Genomic DNA, 21,500 nt, shown 5'->3' with positions numbered 1-21,500 from the left:
GGGGGGGGGGGGGGGGGCCGCTGGGGGTGGGGCTGTTCTGTCCGCTATTCTGCAGCCTCCTGCCAACGTTCCTTCCCAGACTCTGACTTCCCCAACGTCCTGGCTGCCTCTGCCTGTCCCATGACGCCAAGCACTTCTCAAGTCTCAGGGTCGGTCCTCTGCCCTCGGGACATGTTAGGAAAAACTGTCCCTTTCCCTCTGAACAAGCCTGGATGACCTCTCACCCCCTCCAAGCTGCAACACACTCCTCTACCCTGAATCCAAGTATGAGGCACACCCGGGGCCCTGCCATTTTGCGATTAGCATCTCCAGGATGGACTCACTTCTCAAACATGATTTTTGGTGCAGTTAAAAAAAAAAAAAAAAAAAAGGGAAAGTAAGTTATTTAGGAAATAAGTGCCCGTGTCTGCTAATCCTTTCTCTCAGCAACTCTGGTAACGGATTTAACAGATAAAGGATGATTAGCCAGGTTATTCTAAAATAGTTAGAAGAGTTAATGAGGCCGCAGCTCATTTAATGGCAGGTTTTTGAAGACAACCGTTTAGGGTGAGCTGCTAAAGTTTCTACCAGAAAGCTTACCACATCGAGAAAGCTTACAAATCTGCGGGGCAACAAAAGTTATGGACACACTTTTCATGTCCAGATGCATGAAGGCCCTTATTTGATTTTCCTTTGCTGGCCGTGGCTGCAGGAAAAGATAGACTCGATGTTCGGAAAAACTTCCCGCAGACCACAGCGTAAATACAGTCAAAGCACATTCTAGAAGAGAAAGGCAGACAGTTCTCTTTATGAGACGTCTGAGGGGCCGCTCAGTGGCGGATCCTCCAGCCCCGTGAGTCCAGGAGCCTGTGCACGACAGCTTTCTCTCAGATACATCCTGCCATCTGCCTCCAGGGGCTGCGCAGTCAGAGACCTGGTTGTGCTGAAATCGCGTTACATATTTACCTTACGAATCCTGTCTGTAAATTTCTCTGTCTCCTCTTGATGCAGTCTGGCCGCCTGTGCAAGCTGACCCTGCAGCTCTTCTAGCGATACACTCTGTTCAGGTAAAACAGGGGGGCCCCTGAGCTGATCGGTGGGATAAAGGAAGGGGTTTAGTGGACGCGAGGACTCTGCCTGACGTGAAGACGCAGGACAGACATCTGCACAAACCGGGGACACACACGGAGCGACACAGCACGTGCGGGCGCTGCAGCAGGGAAGTGAGTCTGGGGCAGCTCCCCCAAGATCCTGCCCTGGGCTCTTGTGTCGTCTGTGATGGAAGCCGGGACGCCCTCATCTCTCTCCTGGGAGACAGGTGCGTCGCGGTGCCTGTGACCCGAACTTCGACCACCATGGTACCCACCAACCAGGCTGAGACCCAATTAGTCTCCGCTACCACAGCGGCTCTTCAAAATGCCAGGGCGGTCAGAGCTGGCAACTCTGATCGAGTCAAACGTGACCACCTCACATGAGTCGGTCTCTGAGATTCACTGCCTGGGTTCGTTCTAAGCTGCATAATTAACTTGCTCATACGCTTTCTTAGTAGAGATTTTCGTGCTCAGTCCGGAATGCCTTTTTCTTTCCTGGGCAGCAGTAGGCTGGATGCTCAGGATAACTGGGGTGGGGGTGCCCAGAAACACTGTCTCAGCCTTTTCAGTTGCACACAGTGCCTACAAGGAACTGCACCAAGTTCTGCTTATTACATTTTAGGTTAAAAATAGTCAAAGGATCTTTTTTTTCATGCTTCCCATTGGTAATGGCTACCTACTGGTACAGCCTATCTTTTGTGTCCAAATGGCAACGATAGAGAAATCAAAGCTACTATTTTTGAAAGAAACTGTATTTTTTTTTTTTTTTTAGAGATGGAAACAGTTACATTAAAATCAGTGGGGGGGTTAGCTATGATCTTGTATTAACCCGGGTTGACCATGTGCCTCCAGATGGTGTGTGTGTGTGTGTGTGTGTGGAAGCCAGCAACAGAACATAAACTTTCCTCTCCTTGGGGATTCCTAGGCCACCGGGTGACAATCAGTTCAAAGCCTAATCTTGGTGAGGCTGGCTCTCATTATGGTTATGTGAGGGAGACTTCATGCTGGTCGATAAGCTTCCCTCTACCAGCAGGCAGATGCCTCTCCAATTGAGCCTTACACAATGTGCAGCCCTTTGGAGCCCTGGTTCATTGCTTTCTCTGCCTGTGTTGGACCCAAGGCCCTGTGTCCTGTCCCCATGCAGCTATTAAAACCCAAGGCTCTGGCTTACCAATCAATTCTGGCAACTATCCCCCTAACAAGCTCACCCAAAAGCCAGAGACTGCTCTAATGTTCTCTTCTGAAATCAGTTCCAACCCTTGAAGATTTCCCCAAATTTCTTGGGAATTCAGCTACATATTTAAAATGGCATTTTATTCTTTATGCAGCACTTAAACATTTTTTTTAATGTTTATTTAAAACTCTCTTGAGAGAGAAAGAGAGAGAGGCAGAGCACGAGTGAGTGAGGAGCAGAGAGAGAGGGAGACACAGAATCTGAGCAGGCTCCAGGCTCTGAGGTGTCAGCACAGAGCCTGACGTGGGGCTCAAACTCACAAACTGTGAGACCATGACCTGAGCCGAAGTTGGACGCTTAACTGACTGAGCCACCCAGGCGCCCCTACTTTATGCAGCACTTTATTCAACAAATATTTACCGAGCACCTATAGTGCTTGGCAGTGTACTAGGGATTTAGGAGTAAATAAAGCTGCCCCAAATCTCTGCCCTCATGGGGTATCCCTTCTGACAGTTTAGGTATTTTGCACAGAAATGCTTTCAGGTGACCCAGGCTACTCTCCTCCCAGCTTTACTTTTCAGTTACTCATTAGTCTATACATTTAAAATGTAAAAATCCTCCATGTTTTGATACATCTAATACTAGCCCGAAGCTCAATATTATTAGATGTTGAAATAGGCATCCTAATCAACCCTTTTAAGAAAATCAAGTATCTGTTAATTTAGTTTCTATGGTATTAAAGCAAACTAGTTAGTTTGGTTTTAATCTTAATAAGTCATGTACAGGGGCGCCTGGGTGGCTCAGTTGGTTAAGCGTCTGACTTCAGCTCAAGTCATGATCTCACCATTCCCGAGTTTGAGCCCTGTGTTGGTCTCTGTCCTGACTGCTCAAAGCCTGGAACCTGTTTTGGATTCTGTGTCTCCCTCTCTGTTTCTGCCCGTCCCCACTCGTGCTCTGTCTCTCTCTCTCTCAAAAATAAATAAACATTAAAAAAATTTTAATAAATAATGTACATAAACTTTTGTTTATTTGTTTATTTATTTATTTTTTAGAGAGAGAGAGAGAGTAGGGGAGGGGTAGAGAGAGAATCCCAAGCAAGTTCTACACTGTCAGCACAGAGTCCGATGTGGGGTTCGAACTCATGAACTGTGCACTTATGACCTGAGCTGAAATTAAGAGTCAGACGCTTAACCAACTGAGCCACCCAGTTGCCCCTACACTGTTTTTATTTCAAACAAATATATGAGCCTCATACTTCAGCATTGTTTGATTAAAAATGTGTCCCTCTGTTGGAGCCACATCTTTGAAGTGTCATAGAAAAAGACCCGTGATGTCCTATGACATTGTTTCCCTGGGGCATCTGATTTACCTACAGTGGCTCTGTGTCATCTGTGGAGTATGGTCAACAACGGAAACTCAGTCCTCTTCGTCTATTAGAAGTTTTATTTTTCTTTACTGTCCATTTTTGCTAATGGAATCTTAAAACTCCTACTGACAGCTAACTGTTCCTAGCTGGGATGCTGTCACTCCAAATTACAAAAAACAAAGTACAAACATGCTCTGGTCAAAGTTTCGGTCCAGAATTATTCTACCGTCAAAGTTTCGGTCCAGAATTATTCTACCATCACACGACTGCATCCAGCCACATACATCTGGAGGAAGTGTTCACCTAACACCTAGATCTCTAGAAAATAAATACTTCATCACCCAGTTCCCAAAGTGTTCATTCTAAAACCTATCCTTTGCCCACTTACCTAAGGTCCTGATTATACATCCAACAAATTTGTCTGGAGCTCTCTGTGAAGGCAGTCTATTGAAACAAATACCACCCTCACTTGGTGCCAAGGCTATGGAGACGTATCAACCTTGACATCACAGCTACCTTCCCTGGCAGTGTTCTGAAACCCACCGCCCACACTTTCCCCGATATGGCTGAGTCCACACCAATGTATACTGCTCATCTCCTGGACGTCTTTAGAGAAAGTGGCTTATAAATCACTTTCCACACTTAAGAAGATACTTGCGTTATCTCGAAGCAAAAAAAAAAAATAAAATAAAAAGTAGGAATGCTTCTCATTATAGAGACTTTAATACTAGCAATGCTACTTAAATATTAGGACTCTATTCCACTTCTACCACGAGGACTTCATTTTCTGGTGAGTTCCATTTTGTTCTGGCCAGTTTTGTTACTGCTTCTTCCAAAAGCCACAGATGAAGTCAGCACATGTGTGCATATACTTGGCGTAAGACCCCATGTCATTTTACCCATTGTGGCTGGTATTTCACAGCTGGGGCATAAGGGGTCACAAATGCTTCATGTGTGTCGTTGACTAAGGGATCAAAGGAGGAGTTGGGGAAGAGAGCCCTTTGAGATTCCTGCTCTAGAAACTCAATCCTCTGGGCCACGGGCTTGGTTTCTTTTATATCTGAAATGTGACCAGGGCCCATGCTCGGCCACTTCTCATTCAGAACTATTTTTAAGGCGCCCCACACATTCCGAGCTGCATATTCTATACGTTGTTCTCTCTTAACAAGTGGGACTCTCTCAGCAGGTTTGTCGGGAGCCACAGGGAGCAAAGTCAGGGGACAAATCTGGTGCGCAGTGGGAGAACCGAGCTAACATGTACTGAGATGAATAGGTACGAGGAATATCTGTCCTTCTGAGCTGTGAATTTTGGCGTGCCTGCATGAATGGGTTAGTGGGTATTAGTGGGTTCTGGCTTCAGCTTTCTCTGCCTGTGATCGTTTTAAGAGTGCTGGGTGTGGATGTTCCCGTCCCCTCCTAAGATTAGAGTGTGCACCATCTGCGAGGCAGGCCTTCTATTTGTTGTCACCTAGTGACAGACTCGTCATGTCCCGAAATGCAACAGTGTGAGAATATAGCTTTTCTTTTTCTCCTCCTTGGGGTTACTGCTGCTGCCGGTGGTAGTTCTGGTAGTAGGTGGTTCAACCCGGCCCAAATACCCACATCTGCCTAAATAAGAATGCGTCTTCTCTTCTCTAACCCCAAATATGACAATCTACAAGGCAAATAACATGGAAGGCATTTCACAAGTGGAGCTTGAGGAATGGATCCATTTTTAAACAAACTTCAGCTTAAACACAGAAAGTTTCTGCCCCCCACCCCCTGCCTTTTTTAAGCTATTGATAGCAAGCAGGTATCCGATCAGCTCCCCACCCCCAAAGAGCTAAAGGAAATTCATGCAAGTATAGTAGTAATCGGCTTGCACAGACGGTAATTTCAAAGGCGACATAAGAGGAAGTGAGACAACTCCTCGAGGCACGCCGGCCTCAGTCTTGGCCTCGTTCTAGACAGAAGTGTCTGGGTTTGCCTTTTCTGCACTAATGGGGGCATTGTGCACTGTCACACTGACGGCCTGCATGAGTCTTCACCGGGAGATGCTTCTGGGTGGGTCGGGCTGCCCTGCTCACGGACAGGAGCTCTGTGTACCGTTTCATGACAGCCTCACGGGAAAGAGGTTGCGGGCCACGGATCGGGGGATGTTTTCATTAGAAGGCTTTTAAGAGTTCTACGTCTAGCATTGTCCACTGTACAATTCTTTAGCCCAGTGTCATATTCGAAGACCAAACTAAGCAGTCTGTTAGGGTGACATCCACCCCAGGGACACAGCAGCTCTCTCAAGACCCCGACTCTACAGACAGTCTATGTTGGGTTCCTCTCATAAAAGGAAAAATGACAGAGCTATCAAAGTGGTCATAGAATAGGTTTTATCTTCTAAAAAAAATACTTTAAAATATAATGTGTTTGCACATATATAACTGAATCTTCCGTCTGAAATGCCTTAGTGAATAGTCAGAACAAAGGATGCTCAAGTCCCGATTAATACTATTCCCCCTTCTAGGAAATGATGCTGCCTGGGCCTTGCCTTTCACGATGAGCTTTTTCCCTTTCTCATCAAAATTTATAAAATGAAAGGAAACTGGACAGATGTGTAAAGGAGGCAACATACCATGCATGGCAAGAGAACTAGGTGTGCCGTCACTCACCCCAGCGATCTGGGTTTCAGAACATCCTCCACAGGAGATGGAGCTCTTCTGAGCAGTGCCCCCCCATGTCAGGGTGGGGAGAGGGCTGAACCAGGCCTGAGGAGTCCCTTCGGGACCCGCCCCACCTTGAGCACCAAATACCCGGGGACTTCCTGGCAAGCCACCTCACTCTCAGACCTTGATTTTCTCACGCTCAGAATGAGGCTCTTAGCCTGAAGATCCGACATTCCCTCCTGAGCTCTATCATGCAGGGATCCTAAGTCACCACGTGGCACCAGCTAACTCTGCTAATCTGTCTCTCACGGAGGTTTATTTTCGCACAACACTCAGTTTGATTCAACACAGTATTTTCCTCTCCCCGAAGTTGCTGGTTTCCAAAGCTACACAATGCCGTGTGTGTGTGTGTGTGTGTGTGTGTGTGTGTGTGTGTGTATGGCAGGCAATGGGGAAGCTTCTCGAGGCCCCGGCATTAAGCAACATTTCCTCAGAGTTTAACTAAGCAAGGCGGCGTGTAACGTGCCTTGAATGTTAAACGAGGAGGAAGCTGCAGTTATCCTCAAACAGCGATCAGAGAGCGCGGGGCTGCCTTGTTTAGCCGGAGCTATGCTGGTACAGCATCAGGAAGCAGCCAGTAAAAAATCTGCGCTCCAGGGGGGGCAGAGGACACTGGAACCACAACTAGGGCAGCTGTGACACCCCTTCCCACCTGGCCATCTTCAGTGGCAGGGCATATTTCCCTCTTTATCCATAGCCACACTTTACATTTACAGAGCGTCCAGCGCTTTTCGGGGTACTTTCTCAATAGCTCATCGGCTCTGAGAATCTACGAGTAATCACGTGAGTCAGGGGGAACAGTATTTCTCCTCCCATTTCACAGATGAGAAAACAAGAGGCTGAGACTTGCTTGAGAAAGAGCTAGTAACGGACAAAGCTGGGCTTAAGCCCAGGGATCCTGATGCCCGTGCCAGACTGGATTCCAGCACAGCGTGACCTCCCTGCTAGAAAGAGCTAGTGGTACAGTGTTAACTGCAGACTAGGAAATGTGTCTTCCTGAGGGTTCCATCCTGGAGAGGAATCATTCAGTTCTTCTGAAATGTACACAATTGTGAGGTTGCTACTGCCCAAGCAAAGCAGCATTCTCAGATAAAGACCCTGTGTGGGGCACAGGCCGATCAAAGGGGCTTACCGTGAAAGTTGCAGAGTTATAAGACACAACAATCACTAAATCTGTATTTAGGGAAACCCCCAAATAGGTGGTGTTTGCTTTCACTTTTGGTATAAAACCTAGGGACATCTTACCTGCAATTTTGGAATGAAACACACTAGAAATGATATGCTGCGATATATGCCCAACTCCAGGTCCAAAGACAGTGTCCAGAAAACGTTTTCTAAATTACAGATGCTCCTTCTTCCAGCCGGGAAGGCCCGGGGTACCTGTGATCGTCTGTGGAGGCTCCGCACAGCACACTGGGCTCCTGCTTGCTTTCTGGGAGCTTGGCCCTGACGTGTGCTCGGCCCTCAGCATGCGGGCTGCCTCCTTGTCACAGCTCTGTGTGACTCATAGTTACATTCTTCCCTCTGGGGCAAGGACCTGGATGCTACCTTCTCGGACAAGCTGGGCCTCTGCCAAATAATATAAGAATGGTGGGACTACACAGGATATTTCCGAAAACTGTTTTTGTTTTCATGGAAGCCTTTCAAGGGCAGTTTAAATGTGTTACCGTACGCCCAAATCAATGAGGGTAGGGATGTGACTTACTCTTACAGGACAGGGGAAAAGCCCAGACCAGAGATACGTGAGCTCAGCTCTGGGTAAGCCAGCAGCCCCGTGCGCCGACCTGTGATGTCAGGACCCGCAGCTACCCAAGGCGCTGGCTGCAAGCTGAGCTCAAGGGCACAGGTGCTGCTCTACCCCAAGTGCCTCTGTGAGCATCCCTTCGTAGTCAAATGCCTGACTCTTTTGCTGAGTGAGCTTCAGTGTGCTTCCAGGAGTGAGTCCCCTGTTTTTGTCACCTCTGCTGTTTGGGAGCCACCGGGATGTCTTAGAGCTGAGCAGTAACATCCCTGCTGGGGCTGGGAAATGAAGCCTCTTCAGCTAGACCTTTCCTAACGTGGAGCAGGATGCTCTATTCCTGCAATCACCCACCCTGACCAGCAGTACCGGAGCCAGCCGAGTCATTCCTCGGGGACACCTGTCTCTCTGTCCTGGGTGGAATTACTTGGCAGGAAGAGCTTTCACCAACAGGACGGCTGACAACTGTTTCGCGCGATGGAGCATCTAGGGTGTCTGGGAGCTTTGTTGACAAGAGGTTACCATGGCAACAGAGCCTGCTGAAGAGCCCCCAGGCCGGGAGCCCACTCCCTGCTTCTGCTCACCGGCTGGAGCACTGTCACCAGAAACTACAGGACAGGCCACATGAGACACAGGGAAGGACAGTTTCCTCCACACCAGCAAACACAGTGCTTGGTTTTCATGCCTGCTTTTTCTACTGTTTGACACAAAGCTACGGAACACTCACCAATCAGTCTCCTATGTTTTGCTAAAGCTCCCGGCACCCGTGGGCGGGACGATGGCCATCGGACCCGGGTGCTGGCAGTCCGCTGGCATTCACCCTGTGCAGACCCTTGTCTTCCATTTGCATGCAATGGTTTGAGTACCCGGGAGTCCTGCCTCGTTCCATCTCAGCCCACCACATCCCCTAAGGGCCTTGGACCCAGGGAGGAAACATCACACAGCCAGCCACACAGCAAAAGGAGGGGCGGGAGGGCAGGGGGTGCTGACCTCTAGACTGAAGTAGCTCTGGCCTGCCTGGTGGCAGCTCCCAGCGTCCCCATCAGCCCGGCGGTGCAGCTGTTCCGGCTCTTCCCCGCGTTCCTGACCCGGCTGCCACTCCGGCTGACCTCTCAGTTTGGACTGTTAGGTGCATGGGGGGGATTTGGTTTGCTTTGGTTTGGTTTTGAATTTTAAATAAACAACAAAGGGGAAGGGCGTGGTGGTGGGGGGGGGCAGGGAGTGGGGCTCGAGAAAACAAAAGTGGGCAAGGCAGACAACTGAAACCACCACCAGACGAGGAAAAGCATGAACAGACACAGCGCCGTACAAGAGTGACGAGGACAGAGCCAAAATGGGGATGCGCAAGACGATGGGCGAGAGATCTGGAAAGCAAAAAGAGAATACAGAGGGGGGGAAGAAGGCAGAACACTGGTTATGAGGCGCATGCAATGGGGATGCGTGAATCAGACTGAACTGCAAGCACACACCCACGAAGGATACGGAAACAAGGCTCCTCCTTCCTCGCTTGTGGTCGAGCAGCAAAAGCCATAATCCAGGAGGCAGCTGGGTCATGCACCCAAGGGCGATGCATAGGAAAGCAGTCCTTGGAAGGCCACTCCACTCCGCCATACCCTCGGCTCACGGAGGGCAGCGACTTTCTCCATCAGAGCCATCCTTCTCCCGGAGGCCGGCTCCTCTCCCCACTCTGGCTCATCTTCTAGCAGGAGCCGCTGGGCCTGGCTGCCTAGGGCTTTGCAGAACTGTACTGTGTCCCTCCAGCAATCAACCCAAGCAGGGATGCAAACGCTCCTGAGCGAGTCTGCTAAGTATCCTGACTGTGAAATGAGTTTGTACTTTGTTTTTAAACTCCTCTGCTTCTTCATCGGGAGAGCCGGTCGTTTGAGACACCAAAAAAAAGGAGAAAGGACGGACTGCGTCGATCCCTATCGCTTCCATTGGGGTGAGCCTTGTGTCATGAGGGAGGGCCTCTAAGCCAAGAGCAGCGGCGCAGTTTAAAAAAGAAAAAAAAAAAAGAGCGGAAAAAGGAAAAAGAAACAAGGAAATCAAAGAAAACTAAAAAAAAAAGAAAAAAAAAAAGAAAAGAAAAGAAACCCAGCCAATAGAAAGGATTTGGTTGACACTTGAGGCTTTAGTACAATGCAGGTTTGAAATCATAACCAAGCAGCCGTGAGCAGAATGAGTTCAAGTGCAGCAATGCCAGCGAGAAGGAGGAAGAGCAAAACGGAGCAGGGAGGCAGAGCCAGGAGCCCCCTTACCTGCAGGTCCGGGACCAGCTCCTTGCCCAGGTTCCCGACGGGGGAGTCCCGGGATACAGAGGTCACAGTGGAGAGAAAGCTGGAAGACTCCGTGAGGTGGGGCAGGGGGGACAGGCCCTCCAGGCGCTCCCTCAGGCCATCCCCGATCCGGTTCACCTGCTCCAGGAAGGCCTGCAGCTCCTTCCTGAAAGCCTTCATCCTCGAGTTGATGGTCCCCAGCAGCGGGGGCTCCTTCCTGCCCCCCTCGCCCGTCTCCCCTGCCCCCTGGACGCCAGACCCCGGCGAGGCCTCGCCACCGCCCTGCGGCCCCACGTCGTCCCCGAAGCCGGCGGTGTCTGTGATGAGGCGCTCCACGGTCCGCTCGAGGCGCTCGGCCTCGTGCTTTATGCTCGCCAGGCACTCGGTGTCCTCCCTGGCCCTCAGGAGCTCGGCTGGACACGGATCGCTCGCCTCCGACGGCTTCCCGCTGCCAAAGCCCGACGTCTTCTCGCACATGTCCTCTGAGTCGCTCTCGCCGCCGATAGGGCCTTCCCGTTTGGGCTGGGGCTGGCGGCCTTCCTCCCCGTCGCTCTCCTTCTTGCCCTGGTCGCTGTCCGCGTCACTGTCCCGGGGGCTTGGGGCACGCAGGCCCAGGTGGGCGGCCAGGTCGTAGCGCTGCACGTTGGACAGGAGCACCCGGTTCTCATACTGCAGTTTCAGCACCTTCCCGCTCAGCTCGTTGATCTGCAGCCGGGCTGACTTCAGCTCCTCCTGCAGAGGTGCCCCGCTGCCCACGCCCTTGCCCGTGCCGTCCGCCAGCCACCCGGGCTCCGGCCGGGGCTCAAACTTGACCTTGCTCAGCTCATGGGTCAGCTGCCGGTTGTGGTCTTCGATCTCGGATATGGACCTCCGGAGCAGCTCCGCTTCCTCCTGCACAAACTGCAGGTGCCTGCGGAGCTCCGTCGAGGACTCCAGGGAGTCGCCGAAGGGTGAGGTAGGAATGCTTGGGGCGTGGTCCCGGCCCGCACCCTCTCGCTCATACTGGACCCGCAGGTCCTCCATTTCTGCTTTGAGGCCTCGGTTCTCCACCTCCAGCTCCACGATCTTGCGGCCTAAGATGTTGGCTTCTTCCTCAACCAACTTGAGTCGCAGCTTCAGCTCAGCCTCCCTGGTGCTGGGCGGCCCGCCCGCTTCCCCCGTGGGGAGGGGGCTGTCCACGTCACCGTAGACGGCCTTGTACTTCTGGAGCTCCTGTTCCAGCTCGTCCTTCTCCCTCCCCAGCTTGGCCATCTTTTTACGCATCAGGGAGCCTTCCTCTTTGGCAAACTGAAGCTGGCACTTCAAATCGGCACTGTCATCCTGCCAGGAGAGAACAGCCCGAGAGAAGGGTTATTTGAAAATACCAAATGTTCGTGTTTTTGATGATTTCCCTTGCACCTCGCCCCCGACGTGCACACAAACACAAAACAACCATCTTTCTGTCAGTGCGTCGAGTTACAGGTAGAAGGAGCCGACAAAGCCGAGGTGAGCCCAGGCCTTCACGTAGGGGACACCGCAAAGGCCTTCGGTCTGTTGCTTTCTCACAGAAACCAAAGAAACCAAACGATTCATTTGGGGGGAAACATGCACATGGAATCCGTCACACAGGTGATGAGTGAAGAGGGCAGAAAACGGAATGAAACCCAGTGTCTGTTAGCAGCACAAAGGTTCGTCCTTATTTTGTGGGTCCAATCCGACTAATCGCAAGCACTGGTGAGAGAGGCCAGAACCCCTCACTAAGCCCGGTGTAGCAGACAGGCTTCGGTAGCTACTTCCACGTGTTGCCACTCACTTCCTCCACAGTGTGGACCTCCCTCATCTACAGTGGCCAGCAATCCACAGGTATTACCAGGACAGAGAGGTCCTAGTCAGAGCCCCGCATTCTATGGATTTGCTGAGACCCTGAGACGTGGCAATTCAGCTCTACTCCTGCCCTCGTCTCCCCACCCCCAGCATATCACAAGGATGACAGAAGGATGACAACACAGGATGATAGGCAGGAGGCGGTTTTGGAAGTCGAGGTGTGGAGCAAGTACCACGTGGTTAGGATGAATTGTGGTTGCAGACCTAACACCTGGGTTACTCACAACCTTTCACCAGGCAAGGGCAACGTCAGAACTTTTGTTCTGTTCCGCTCCCTTCACTTGCTGTAACACAGCAGGAAATTAAACTCAGAAACCCAAGGGTGGAGTTAAGTGTTCCAAAACTGGAGAAGTGGTTCTCACTGGTAGAAGATTCTGGAGGGTCCCTGAAGCAGACTCTCTGCTGCTGAAAGCCCTCACTGTGTGGTTGAGGTCCAGAAGGCACGTTTTGAACCATTTGGAAAGTTGATTGTGCCTTCTCAATGCAGATCTCAATGCCTCGGAACTACATGAGCTCTGATACAGGCCTGCACAAATGTTTTACTAGGCACGTCCAGCGAATGGGAAAAATGACCAATTTCATGAATCATTCCCGTTTGGCTACCAGAAGTTTCAAAAGACTGCTGTGGGGGCAAAGACTTCAGCAAAGGCTTCCCCATCACCCTGAGAGTCTCAACAACATGGTCCATGGTAGCCATATTCCATCCGCCCCAGGGGAGGGAGAGTCACCAAACCAATCTCTAGAATACGTCAACCCTCTTGGGGAGAACGAACTTTTAGATCATTGTTTTGTGCTCAAATCGTCTAGTGGAGTTAGATGCAGCTTTCACACTCCTTCTCTGCCATGTTCTTGCCACACGCTCACCCTTGGGCAGTAAGATACAGAAATAGCCACATTGGTGCCTCCGGTCTTCCTTTTACCCTGCCTAGATCCCTCCTCCTGCACCCCAAGATCATGGAAGGAAAAAAAAAACCCTGATGCGACAGGGAAGACTCAGGAAAAATCTAAGGCCAATCTGTGAGCCAGTGCCATATGGAGAGCAGGCCCTGGTGCTACCTGGGTGCCTTTGGAGGGACAGGCTCTCACTGCCACCCTTTGAGCAAAGGGTGAATCAGTCCTGCCAGAAGTGGGTTCCACTTCTGCCCCTTCTGTCCATGACACCGTGGGCTGATCACAGAGCCTGTGAATCTGTCTCATGCCTAAAGCAAGATCCTCACTCAATGACAAGGTCATTGTGAAGGTCAAACGGGATAACGTACTGCACAAATTGTACATAGTAGCACCCTGAAATTACCTTTCCTCTTTGTCTGAAAAGTAATTAATATTGGAAAAAGGGGTCAGTAACTCTGGCTTTTGTCTTCTTTGTGCATTAGGAGAATAATACAAATGTCACTGACAGGAGAGTACGGTATTTGTGTTCTAAGAACCCAATACACTAAGGATTTGGTTTGGTTTTGGTCAAGCAGACATAAAAAGGGTTTTTGTGACCAACTGGTAATAAAGCTGTCTGCCCACTCATACTGAGCAAAATGGATTATCATCACTGCTGGGGTAACAAGAGATCTATTTTAAAGGGCCTGCATAGAACACATAGGCTGTAAAAGACATTGTTTTTAATTCTAATACTAAGGATAAAAGCATGCTTATTTGTGGATTCATTCATTCTTTCAGTGAACATTGAGAATCTACTCTGCACCAGAAATGGGCATGTTACTTTTAAATGACCCCAGCTTCTTAAAACTTTTGAAAGCAGATCAAAAGCACCCTTTCAATTATTTGATAAACATAGATTTGCAAGAAATCTATGCATCCAAATACACAGAGAGGTCTCTGCTGTTCACATGAAGGAATGGAGTTTTAATACGCAAACGCACATACCAGTGGAGACAGATGGTCAACACTTTGTAAATGGTTTAGTTTGGGAGTGAAAGCCTAGGATAGGAAGGTATCGCAGTGCCCTCAGCCCCAGCATTAACTTGGTAGCCAGTGTGTGTCCTTTGTCCTTAAATGATCCCGTCTCCACCTTGAACCAGAGAAATTCACCTTTTGTGCCTGAAAGCAGCAGCTGATATCATGGAAGAGAGTGTCACCAGCCTCAAGGGAACCCCACCATCTGCCCACCTTGAGCCTGGGCAGACCCAAGGAGGGGCAAGACCCCCTGCTGTGACCCATGCCCTGATGCCACTTCCGTGGAAACCTGCAGCTGGTGAGGCCTCGGTACGGTGGAGGCCAGGCCTGAAACGTGGGGATAAGGGGCAAGGTGACCTGCACAGCTCAGGAAGTTTTTGTCTCAGACCAAAATCTGAAAGTCTCACATGATCTTCCCTGAGGGTCTTCCCCCAAAAGTTGAACTGAGAAACTGAGGAAAGGGGTAGGATCTCTGAGAGGCGCATGCAACCCGGGTCTTCCCCAAGGGTTCGGAAATGCTCAACTCTAAATGCTTAGTGTAGAAAGTCCCAAAGAGCCTTCACATCACCTCGATTTCTGGAAATCTTAAACCTCACACCCCCTTTCCCCTGCCCACCATGACCCACAAATCTGACTGAAACCAAAACCATTCCCCTCCTTCTTCTTGAACCTAGACCCCAGTCAGTTAAAGAAGAAGATTCTATGACATACTCTAAGGAGGGTCTGATTGGTAGATTACCTGATTGATAAAGTATCCAAAAAAAAATCTTCTTGTTCCTTAAAGACAGAAACTACACACACACACACACACACACACACACACACACACACACACCCCAGGAATTCTAACACGATTAAAGCATGCTGCCATTTCTACCCAACGCCCATGCACTACCAGGCCTGCGACCGATGCCAAAGCAGTTTTCCAAAGAAAGACAATCTCTGAAGCCAAGGGAGTGTGTGTATTTAGCAAAAGGGTCAGACTTGCTCCCTCGGGTCCAGGCGGCTGGAGCTAGGCGCTGCGCCTGCCGGTTCCCATTGAGCAGGGGAGGGGGGAGCAGGGAGCTGGGCTTCACCTCTTCTAGGGGCACGGAGCCACTCCTTCTCATAAGATGGGGAATCACAGCCTCAGCTAGAGCAGCAGGAGGCTGGGTCCCTCCCCCCCATCTTATCTCGTAACCATACACTTTCTAAGACTCTGCCAGCATTCTGGGGGAGGGGTCTAGGCTGAATCCTAAGCTGAAGGATATCAAGCTCTGGTTTCAAGAGATCATCAGATAGCTCCAGGAACGCAGTATGAGAGCAGAAGGTCCAGTCACGCTTTCCACACGACACAGGTCCTGTGGCAGGCAGAGAAGGCAAGCACGGGACGGAGGGGAAGACACACACGGGACCACCACCACCACCAGCAGCAGCAGCAGCTGGAAAGGCCTTGTCAAGCAACAAAAATATATCGCTCTGGGTATATATTCTTTGGCTTGCAAGTCTGACGTCTAGCCAGCACCCCAAGCGCTGACTACTCACGTTCCTACCTTGCGCCGGGGTGCCGGTTTCCTTTGAGTTTTGGCTGCAGACCTGCAGTTTCCAAGGCGCTCGGTTCCACCGCTCTGCTGGACAGAAACTCCTTTCTCAATGGTACCGCGGGCGGAGGGGGAACGTAACGCATTCCCGGTGCCCGGAATATTTCTCAGACACTCCTGAGAGGCAGTGATGGCCGTTCACAGCCTGGGTTACCCACAGGTGAAGGCAGTGCTATGTTCTGTAGCAGGGAAGCTGTTACCCTTTGAAGGGAGATCTTCCCTGCTCAAGAGCCAGGGAGCTGAAGCACACTCAAGGCCCGGGACACTCCAAGCCCCCAGCACAGGGACTGCAGATTTTACTTTCCCTGTTACTAGTGGATGCCAAAGTGAGGTCAGGGGAGGAGAGAGGGCAGGAGAGAAAGGTTAATCTTTGGCATTCCTGCTGTTCACACGGCCCAGTCCTCTGTGAAGGACATTCTGGGCATCAGTGAGTTTGGATAATGGCAAAACCAAAGGGGATCAAGAGTGGAGTTCACGGGGCAGGTCAACGGAGCTCTCAGTTACCCGGACTTCTTGAGTCTCTCTAATTACTACTTGCTCCGATCACTCGGGGAGCTGATGCCCCACGAATGCCTTTGTTCTCTCCAACACCTCATACTAGAGGCATTTCTTTTTTTCAAAAAAAGAAGGGAGGAATCCAGTAAAGCCTGTGTTGAGAAGCACTCAGAAAATTCTGCAGGACACAAACCGTGTACAAAGAAAGGGCTACGTTTTTACCATCTTCTGGCGAGAACATCTCACTTTCAGTAAGGACAGTTTAAGATACTGTTCAGCTTACCCGTTAAACAACAACAACAAACAAAAAAGCCAATGTTCAAAACAATGCCTTATGAATGAACGAGCCAACACCTCACTAGCTGACCTATTTTACTGTGTGAATGACTGACGGCCAAAATACGTTTTACCAGTTGTGGATGCTGCCAGAGAGCCCTGAATTACACAAAATTATGTTTTGCACAGAGCCAGTCTGTTCTTGTCTTTCTTGAAGAAGTCACCAGCTTATCAGTGTGAGAAACAAAAAAGGAGGAGTTGGTGGTTTAGAAAGAACATTTTCACCCCATGGAGGTTTTGAGCAAGTCCAAATTTGTTGGCAGGTAACGTTTCTTTGAATATTTTAAAGGCAATGTTCTCACACTTTTGAGACCATTCAAAATGAGGTGACAGCCCCTCGAGGAGGTGTAACATTAGAATGATACTTCTGCTTACCTGGTTCAAGGTTTTCTTTTCTTTGTACGTTTCCCGGCTGCCTCTTCTTTTCAGGGAACTCTGAAATAGATCCAAGGGACGTTCTGTTACGGGGAGGTCACGTGCAGGAGCTGGACTAGGCACACGCCGTCCCCACTGGTAGGGGACACACACAATGGATGGAGGTCCTTTTTTTCCCACGGGAATCAAGGAACCACTCAGAGTCAATGTTTATTTACTTGTTTTTTAAATATTTATTTTTGAGAGAGAGTGCAAGCAGGGGAGGGGCAGAGAGAGAGGGAGACAGAATCCGAAGCAGGCTCCAGGCTTTATTTATTTCTGTAAATCTTTATTTATTTTTGAGAGACAGAGAGAGAGAGAGAGAGAGAGTGCGAGGCAAGGAGAAAGTGCAAGCAGGGGAGGGGCAGAGAGAGAGGGAGACAGAATCCGAAGCAGGCTCCAGGCTCTGAGCTGACAGCACAGAGCCCTACGTGGGGCTCGAACTCACAGACAGTGAACTCGAGACCTGAGCCGAAGTCGGAGGCTTAACCGACAGATCCGCCCAGGCGCCCCTCAGAGTCACTGTTTAAATGCTGTAGAAGAAGCCTGGCAAGGTCTCTGAACCCTAATGATTGTGTTTGGAATATTCTTCAATTATTCAGTTTAATGAAAAGGAAGGGTGGTTTGGACGATTTGTAACAGTGGGAAGAAGAGAGGAGAGAGGTAGGTAGTTTGGGAAATAGACACATGGTATTTCTGGAGCTGCCCTGCCTTCCTAATTAGGCTTTGTTGGGGCTAATATCAAAGTTAAACGCTGTTTCCTGAGTGCCTAAGGGTAAATGGCCAGATAACAAAGTGGTAGGAAGGAAGAGAAGGGTGGTGCAGGTTTATGGAGAACACCTAATCTAGGATGCAACAGTCTTCAGCCACAGCGCCCTCCAATTCATGACTAACCCTACATCTTTAAGGTCTTGTAAGGCCATAACTTATTCATGTGAAGTGGCCTTGGCCGTGTCCTTCAGTGGGCTGGGTCCCTGCCTAGTTTCACATACAATGCAGTACACCTATGCCTGCTTTCGGCAAGATATGTGTCTGAAATACTAAGATAAAGTATGCTAAAATAAAGTGTGGATACCGCAAGGACTGGCGGGAAGAGCCAGAGACATCCTAGGGGGAGACAGAGGGGTGTGAAACCTGAAAAGATTAACGGAATCCTGAGACAAGCCAGGAGAAGGCAGTTTGGAAAGCTAAAGACTTGGGGGCTTTCATTCAGACCCTGGTGAGCCTGCGACTGGGAAGGAGTCTCCCTGCCCTCCTTGAGGCGTGGACCTGGATGCTTGGATCATCTGGGAGTTCATCTCAAGGGTGCTCAGAGCCTCTTTGCCTCATTCCTTTGCTGCAACCCAGCTGCCAAAATAGCCTAGGAAGGAGGCTCTCACACAAGTCACTTACCTCACAGTCAGACCTACGGTAATGAACTCAGTTCTGTCTGCATTCAAAGTGCCCTCACGCACAGAAGGCCAGGCAGTGCCCTTCACTGGATGAAATTTATCAAACAATTAGAATTCCAGCCCCTTAGCCTCTTAGGAGGCCGGAGGCCAGAGGCCAAAAGGGGGGGAAAAAAGGTAATTGAGAGAAGGGTGAGAAAGTTACAGAATCAGCAGGGAGTGTGTGCACTCCCTGGTCAACCAAGGCGGACGTGTGGAAGCTTATTTCTAAATCCCAGCTGCAGAAGCAGCTTTACTTCCTTTAGCCTTTTTGGTAAGGGCAGGGTCAAACTACAAAGAGAACCAGCTTTCTCCAACAGGTTATGTGAAGCCCGTCTTAGGAAGGGCTTGAGATTTACCACTCATAGTATGTAGGCTTTCCAAGATTCTTCATGCTGAAGTGAAGAGTTCCTTTGATTTGAATGAGCCGAGCGAGATGAACACTTCTGGCGATTTACTACAGAGAAGAGTTCCAATAAAGAAGCAGGGAGAGAAACCATTCCCAAGGCTTCAATTTCTGGGATCTAATTCCAGGACCGAGGTCAGCGCGGTGAGCCCGTGGCTCTTCGAGTCACCCTGTACCACATCACCTTCTCCCTATGAGTGCAAAGCACATTCTGCACACAATGAAAGAAAAGTATCTGGAGGTGAGATGAAAGCTAGAAGTGGAGACAGAATAATTATGGTGTTGCATTTCGGTGGGGGAGGAAGGAGCACCTTCTGTGTGAGCCCTCCCGCTGGGAGGCAGCCAGTGGGGAGTCTGGACACAGATTCCTCCCACCAGCCTGATGGGTCTTTCCCCTCGCTGAGCCCTGAGTACAACTACCCGAGTCCCGTGATCCTTCTAGAGAATCGTGGAACAGATGGGGGCCATGGGATCCCCAACACAGATCCCAGTTAAAGGGAGAACTACAATGAAAAACAATGCAAAGATTAAAATTAACCAGAAATTGGCAGGACCTAGATGAAAGAAACCATACAATTTTGGTGACAGATGTAAAGGAATGCTTGATGCTGATGAGAAGACCCTATTTTATAGAGATGTCACATTTCTCCCACATCATTGTTTAGTACGATGGCATTTTAACCAAATTCCTCTCTTTCCATATATTTACTGCAATGTGTATAAAAATATAATATACAAACAAATATACACGAAAAGTATGAGTGTGTGTATATACACATGCATATTCACACACACACACATATTCACACACACACACTACTGTGTATACGTGAAGGAGGTAAGAGTGGGAAAAGACTTGACAAAATGACTCAAAAATTCATCTAGAACAGGGGTAGGCAATCTAAAGCCCTCGGGATAAATCAACCCACAGTGTGTTTTGTAAATGAGTTTCACTGGAGCACAGCCTTGTTTATTACCTCTTCTCCTGCTTTGCGCTACAAAAGCAGAGCTGAGTAGCAGTGACAAACCATACGGCCTGCAGAACCTGCAACATTTACTATCTGGCCCTTTTCAGAGAGTTTGCTGACTTCTGACCTAGAAAAATACATTGGTAAAAACAGCCAAGAACACTGAAAAGGAAGAATAATGACAGTAAGTTTGCACCCTCAGATGTAGAAATACAATATAACGGTTTGGAGCTGGTACCAAAAGTCAGATGAACAAAACAAAACAGCTCAGAGCAAAACAGCTCAGAAATAAAGTTGAGAGTATATGAGATTTTGGAAGTTGATACAAGTAGTATTGTATTAATGTTTATTTTATCTTTTGAGAGAGAGACAAGGCACAAGTGGGGGAGGAGCAGAGGGAGAGGGAGACACAGAACCTGAAGCAGGCTCCAGGCTGTGAGCTGTCAGCACAGAGCCCCACGCGGGCCTTGAACCCATGAACCGTGTGATCGTGACCTGAGCCAAAGTCGGATGCTCAACCGCTCAACCGACTGAGCCACCCAGGCGCCCAGATACGGGTAGCATTTTAAAAGTGGGTGAAAGAACAGGCTATTTAGTATATGTTGGAGGAACAACTGGCTAACACAGGGGGAAAAATCAACACCATGTATCAAAAAAAAAAAAAAAAATTCCAGATGAGTTAAATATCTAGATGTACGAATTCATAAAGGAACTAGGAAGAAAAGAGATGAATTTCTGTTTGTCTTGGGAGTATATCCTTTATACACAAAAGCCAAAACATCCAAGGGAAAGACTGAGTGGATTGGTAAGATATAAAATGTTTATATATCAAAAGAAGCCATTTACAGTATTAAAAAGCAAGTGGCAAAATGGGGGAAAAAGATGTTTCTAGCACAAGGCAGACAAAAGACAATATTTTGTAAGAATTGAAAACCACTTTAATTAAAAAATAAGTGGCCAACAAACACATGATTACTAGCAATTGAAATAAAGTACCATTTTTTTCACGTAGAGGCTTACAGACCAAAAGACGTATGACCCCCCCAGTGTTAGCAAGGGTCCACAGAGGAAGGCACTTCATCCAGATCGGTGAGAGTGGGGACTCCCCAGCATGTCGGGTGGGCAACTCAGCCTGGTAAAGGGACACACTGTGACCCAGGGATTCCACCTCTGAAAGTGACTAAGTGACTAAGTCCTGATGACTAAGTCCCTCACTCACCCAGCATGAATCCAGTACCTTCTATGTTGCCTTGTCTGGACAGCAGGGTAACAAGACTTTTTTTTCCTTAAGTTTATTTATTTTGAGAGAGGGAGAGAGACAGGGAGAGAGCTCGAGGGAGGAGCAGAGAGAGAGAGAATCCCAAGCAGGCTCTGCACAAACAGTGCAGAGCCTGACGCAGGGCTTGAACCCACAAACCATGAGATCATGACCTGAGCCTAAATCAAGAGTTGGACGCTTAACCACCTGAGCCACCCAGGTGCCTCACAAGTGTTTGTTTTTAAGGAGCTTACGTGAGAGTGTGAGGAGTCAGACGATAAGAAAGTAAACAAGAACAAAACAATTTCTAAGGAAATTGGTCTAAGGAAACATGCAGAGGTACGTGGGAAGGTTTATGGGTAAGAATGCTTATCGCACTACCCTTGAAAACAGCAAATGAATGCTGCGGAGGGTATTAAAATGATGTTTTTGAAGAAAAAGAGGAAACACGATGCATTAAAAGAAAAAATGCAGGTTACAAACAGCATGTATTTTGTGATTTCAATTTACATCTAATAAAATATA

General features: G+C 49.0%; 1 protein-coding gene across 4 annotated transcripts in view; it reads right to left on the bottom strand.

Annotated features, from left to right (window-relative positions):
- The window catches only part of MTCL1 (microtubule crosslinking factor 1), a 129,866-nt gene that overhangs the window by 38,439 nt on the left and 69,927 nt on the right, over positions 1-21,500 (bottom strand). For 2 of the 4 annotated variants that reach the window (XM_030336798.2, XM_032595399.1), the window contains exons 4-7: positions 16,878-16,937; positions 10,303-11,640; positions 9,035-9,166; positions 946-1,038 (exon numbers count right to left, since the gene is read on the bottom strand). In XM_030336798.2, the coding sequence (XP_030192658.2) occupies positions 946-1,038; positions 9,035-9,166; positions 10,303-11,640; positions 16,878-16,937 (1,623 nt within the window). The remainder of the gene's footprint in view (positions 1-945; positions 1,039-9,034; positions 9,167-10,302; positions 11,641-16,877; positions 16,938-21,500) is intronic. The other 2 variants (XM_030336799.2, XM_030336803.2) reach the window with 1 other exon arrangement.

Source organism: Lynx canadensis, chromosome D3 (genome assembly GCF_007474595.2).
Source record: "Lynx canadensis isolate LIC74 chromosome D3, mLynCan4.pri.v2, whole genome shotgun sequence".
In the NCBI taxonomy this organism is placed as follows: Eukaryota; Metazoa; Chordata; class Mammalia; order Carnivora; family Felidae; genus Lynx; species Lynx canadensis.
The sequence above is the reverse complement of the archived record's forward strand: the minus strand, read 5'-3'. Positions and strand labels throughout refer to the sequence as shown.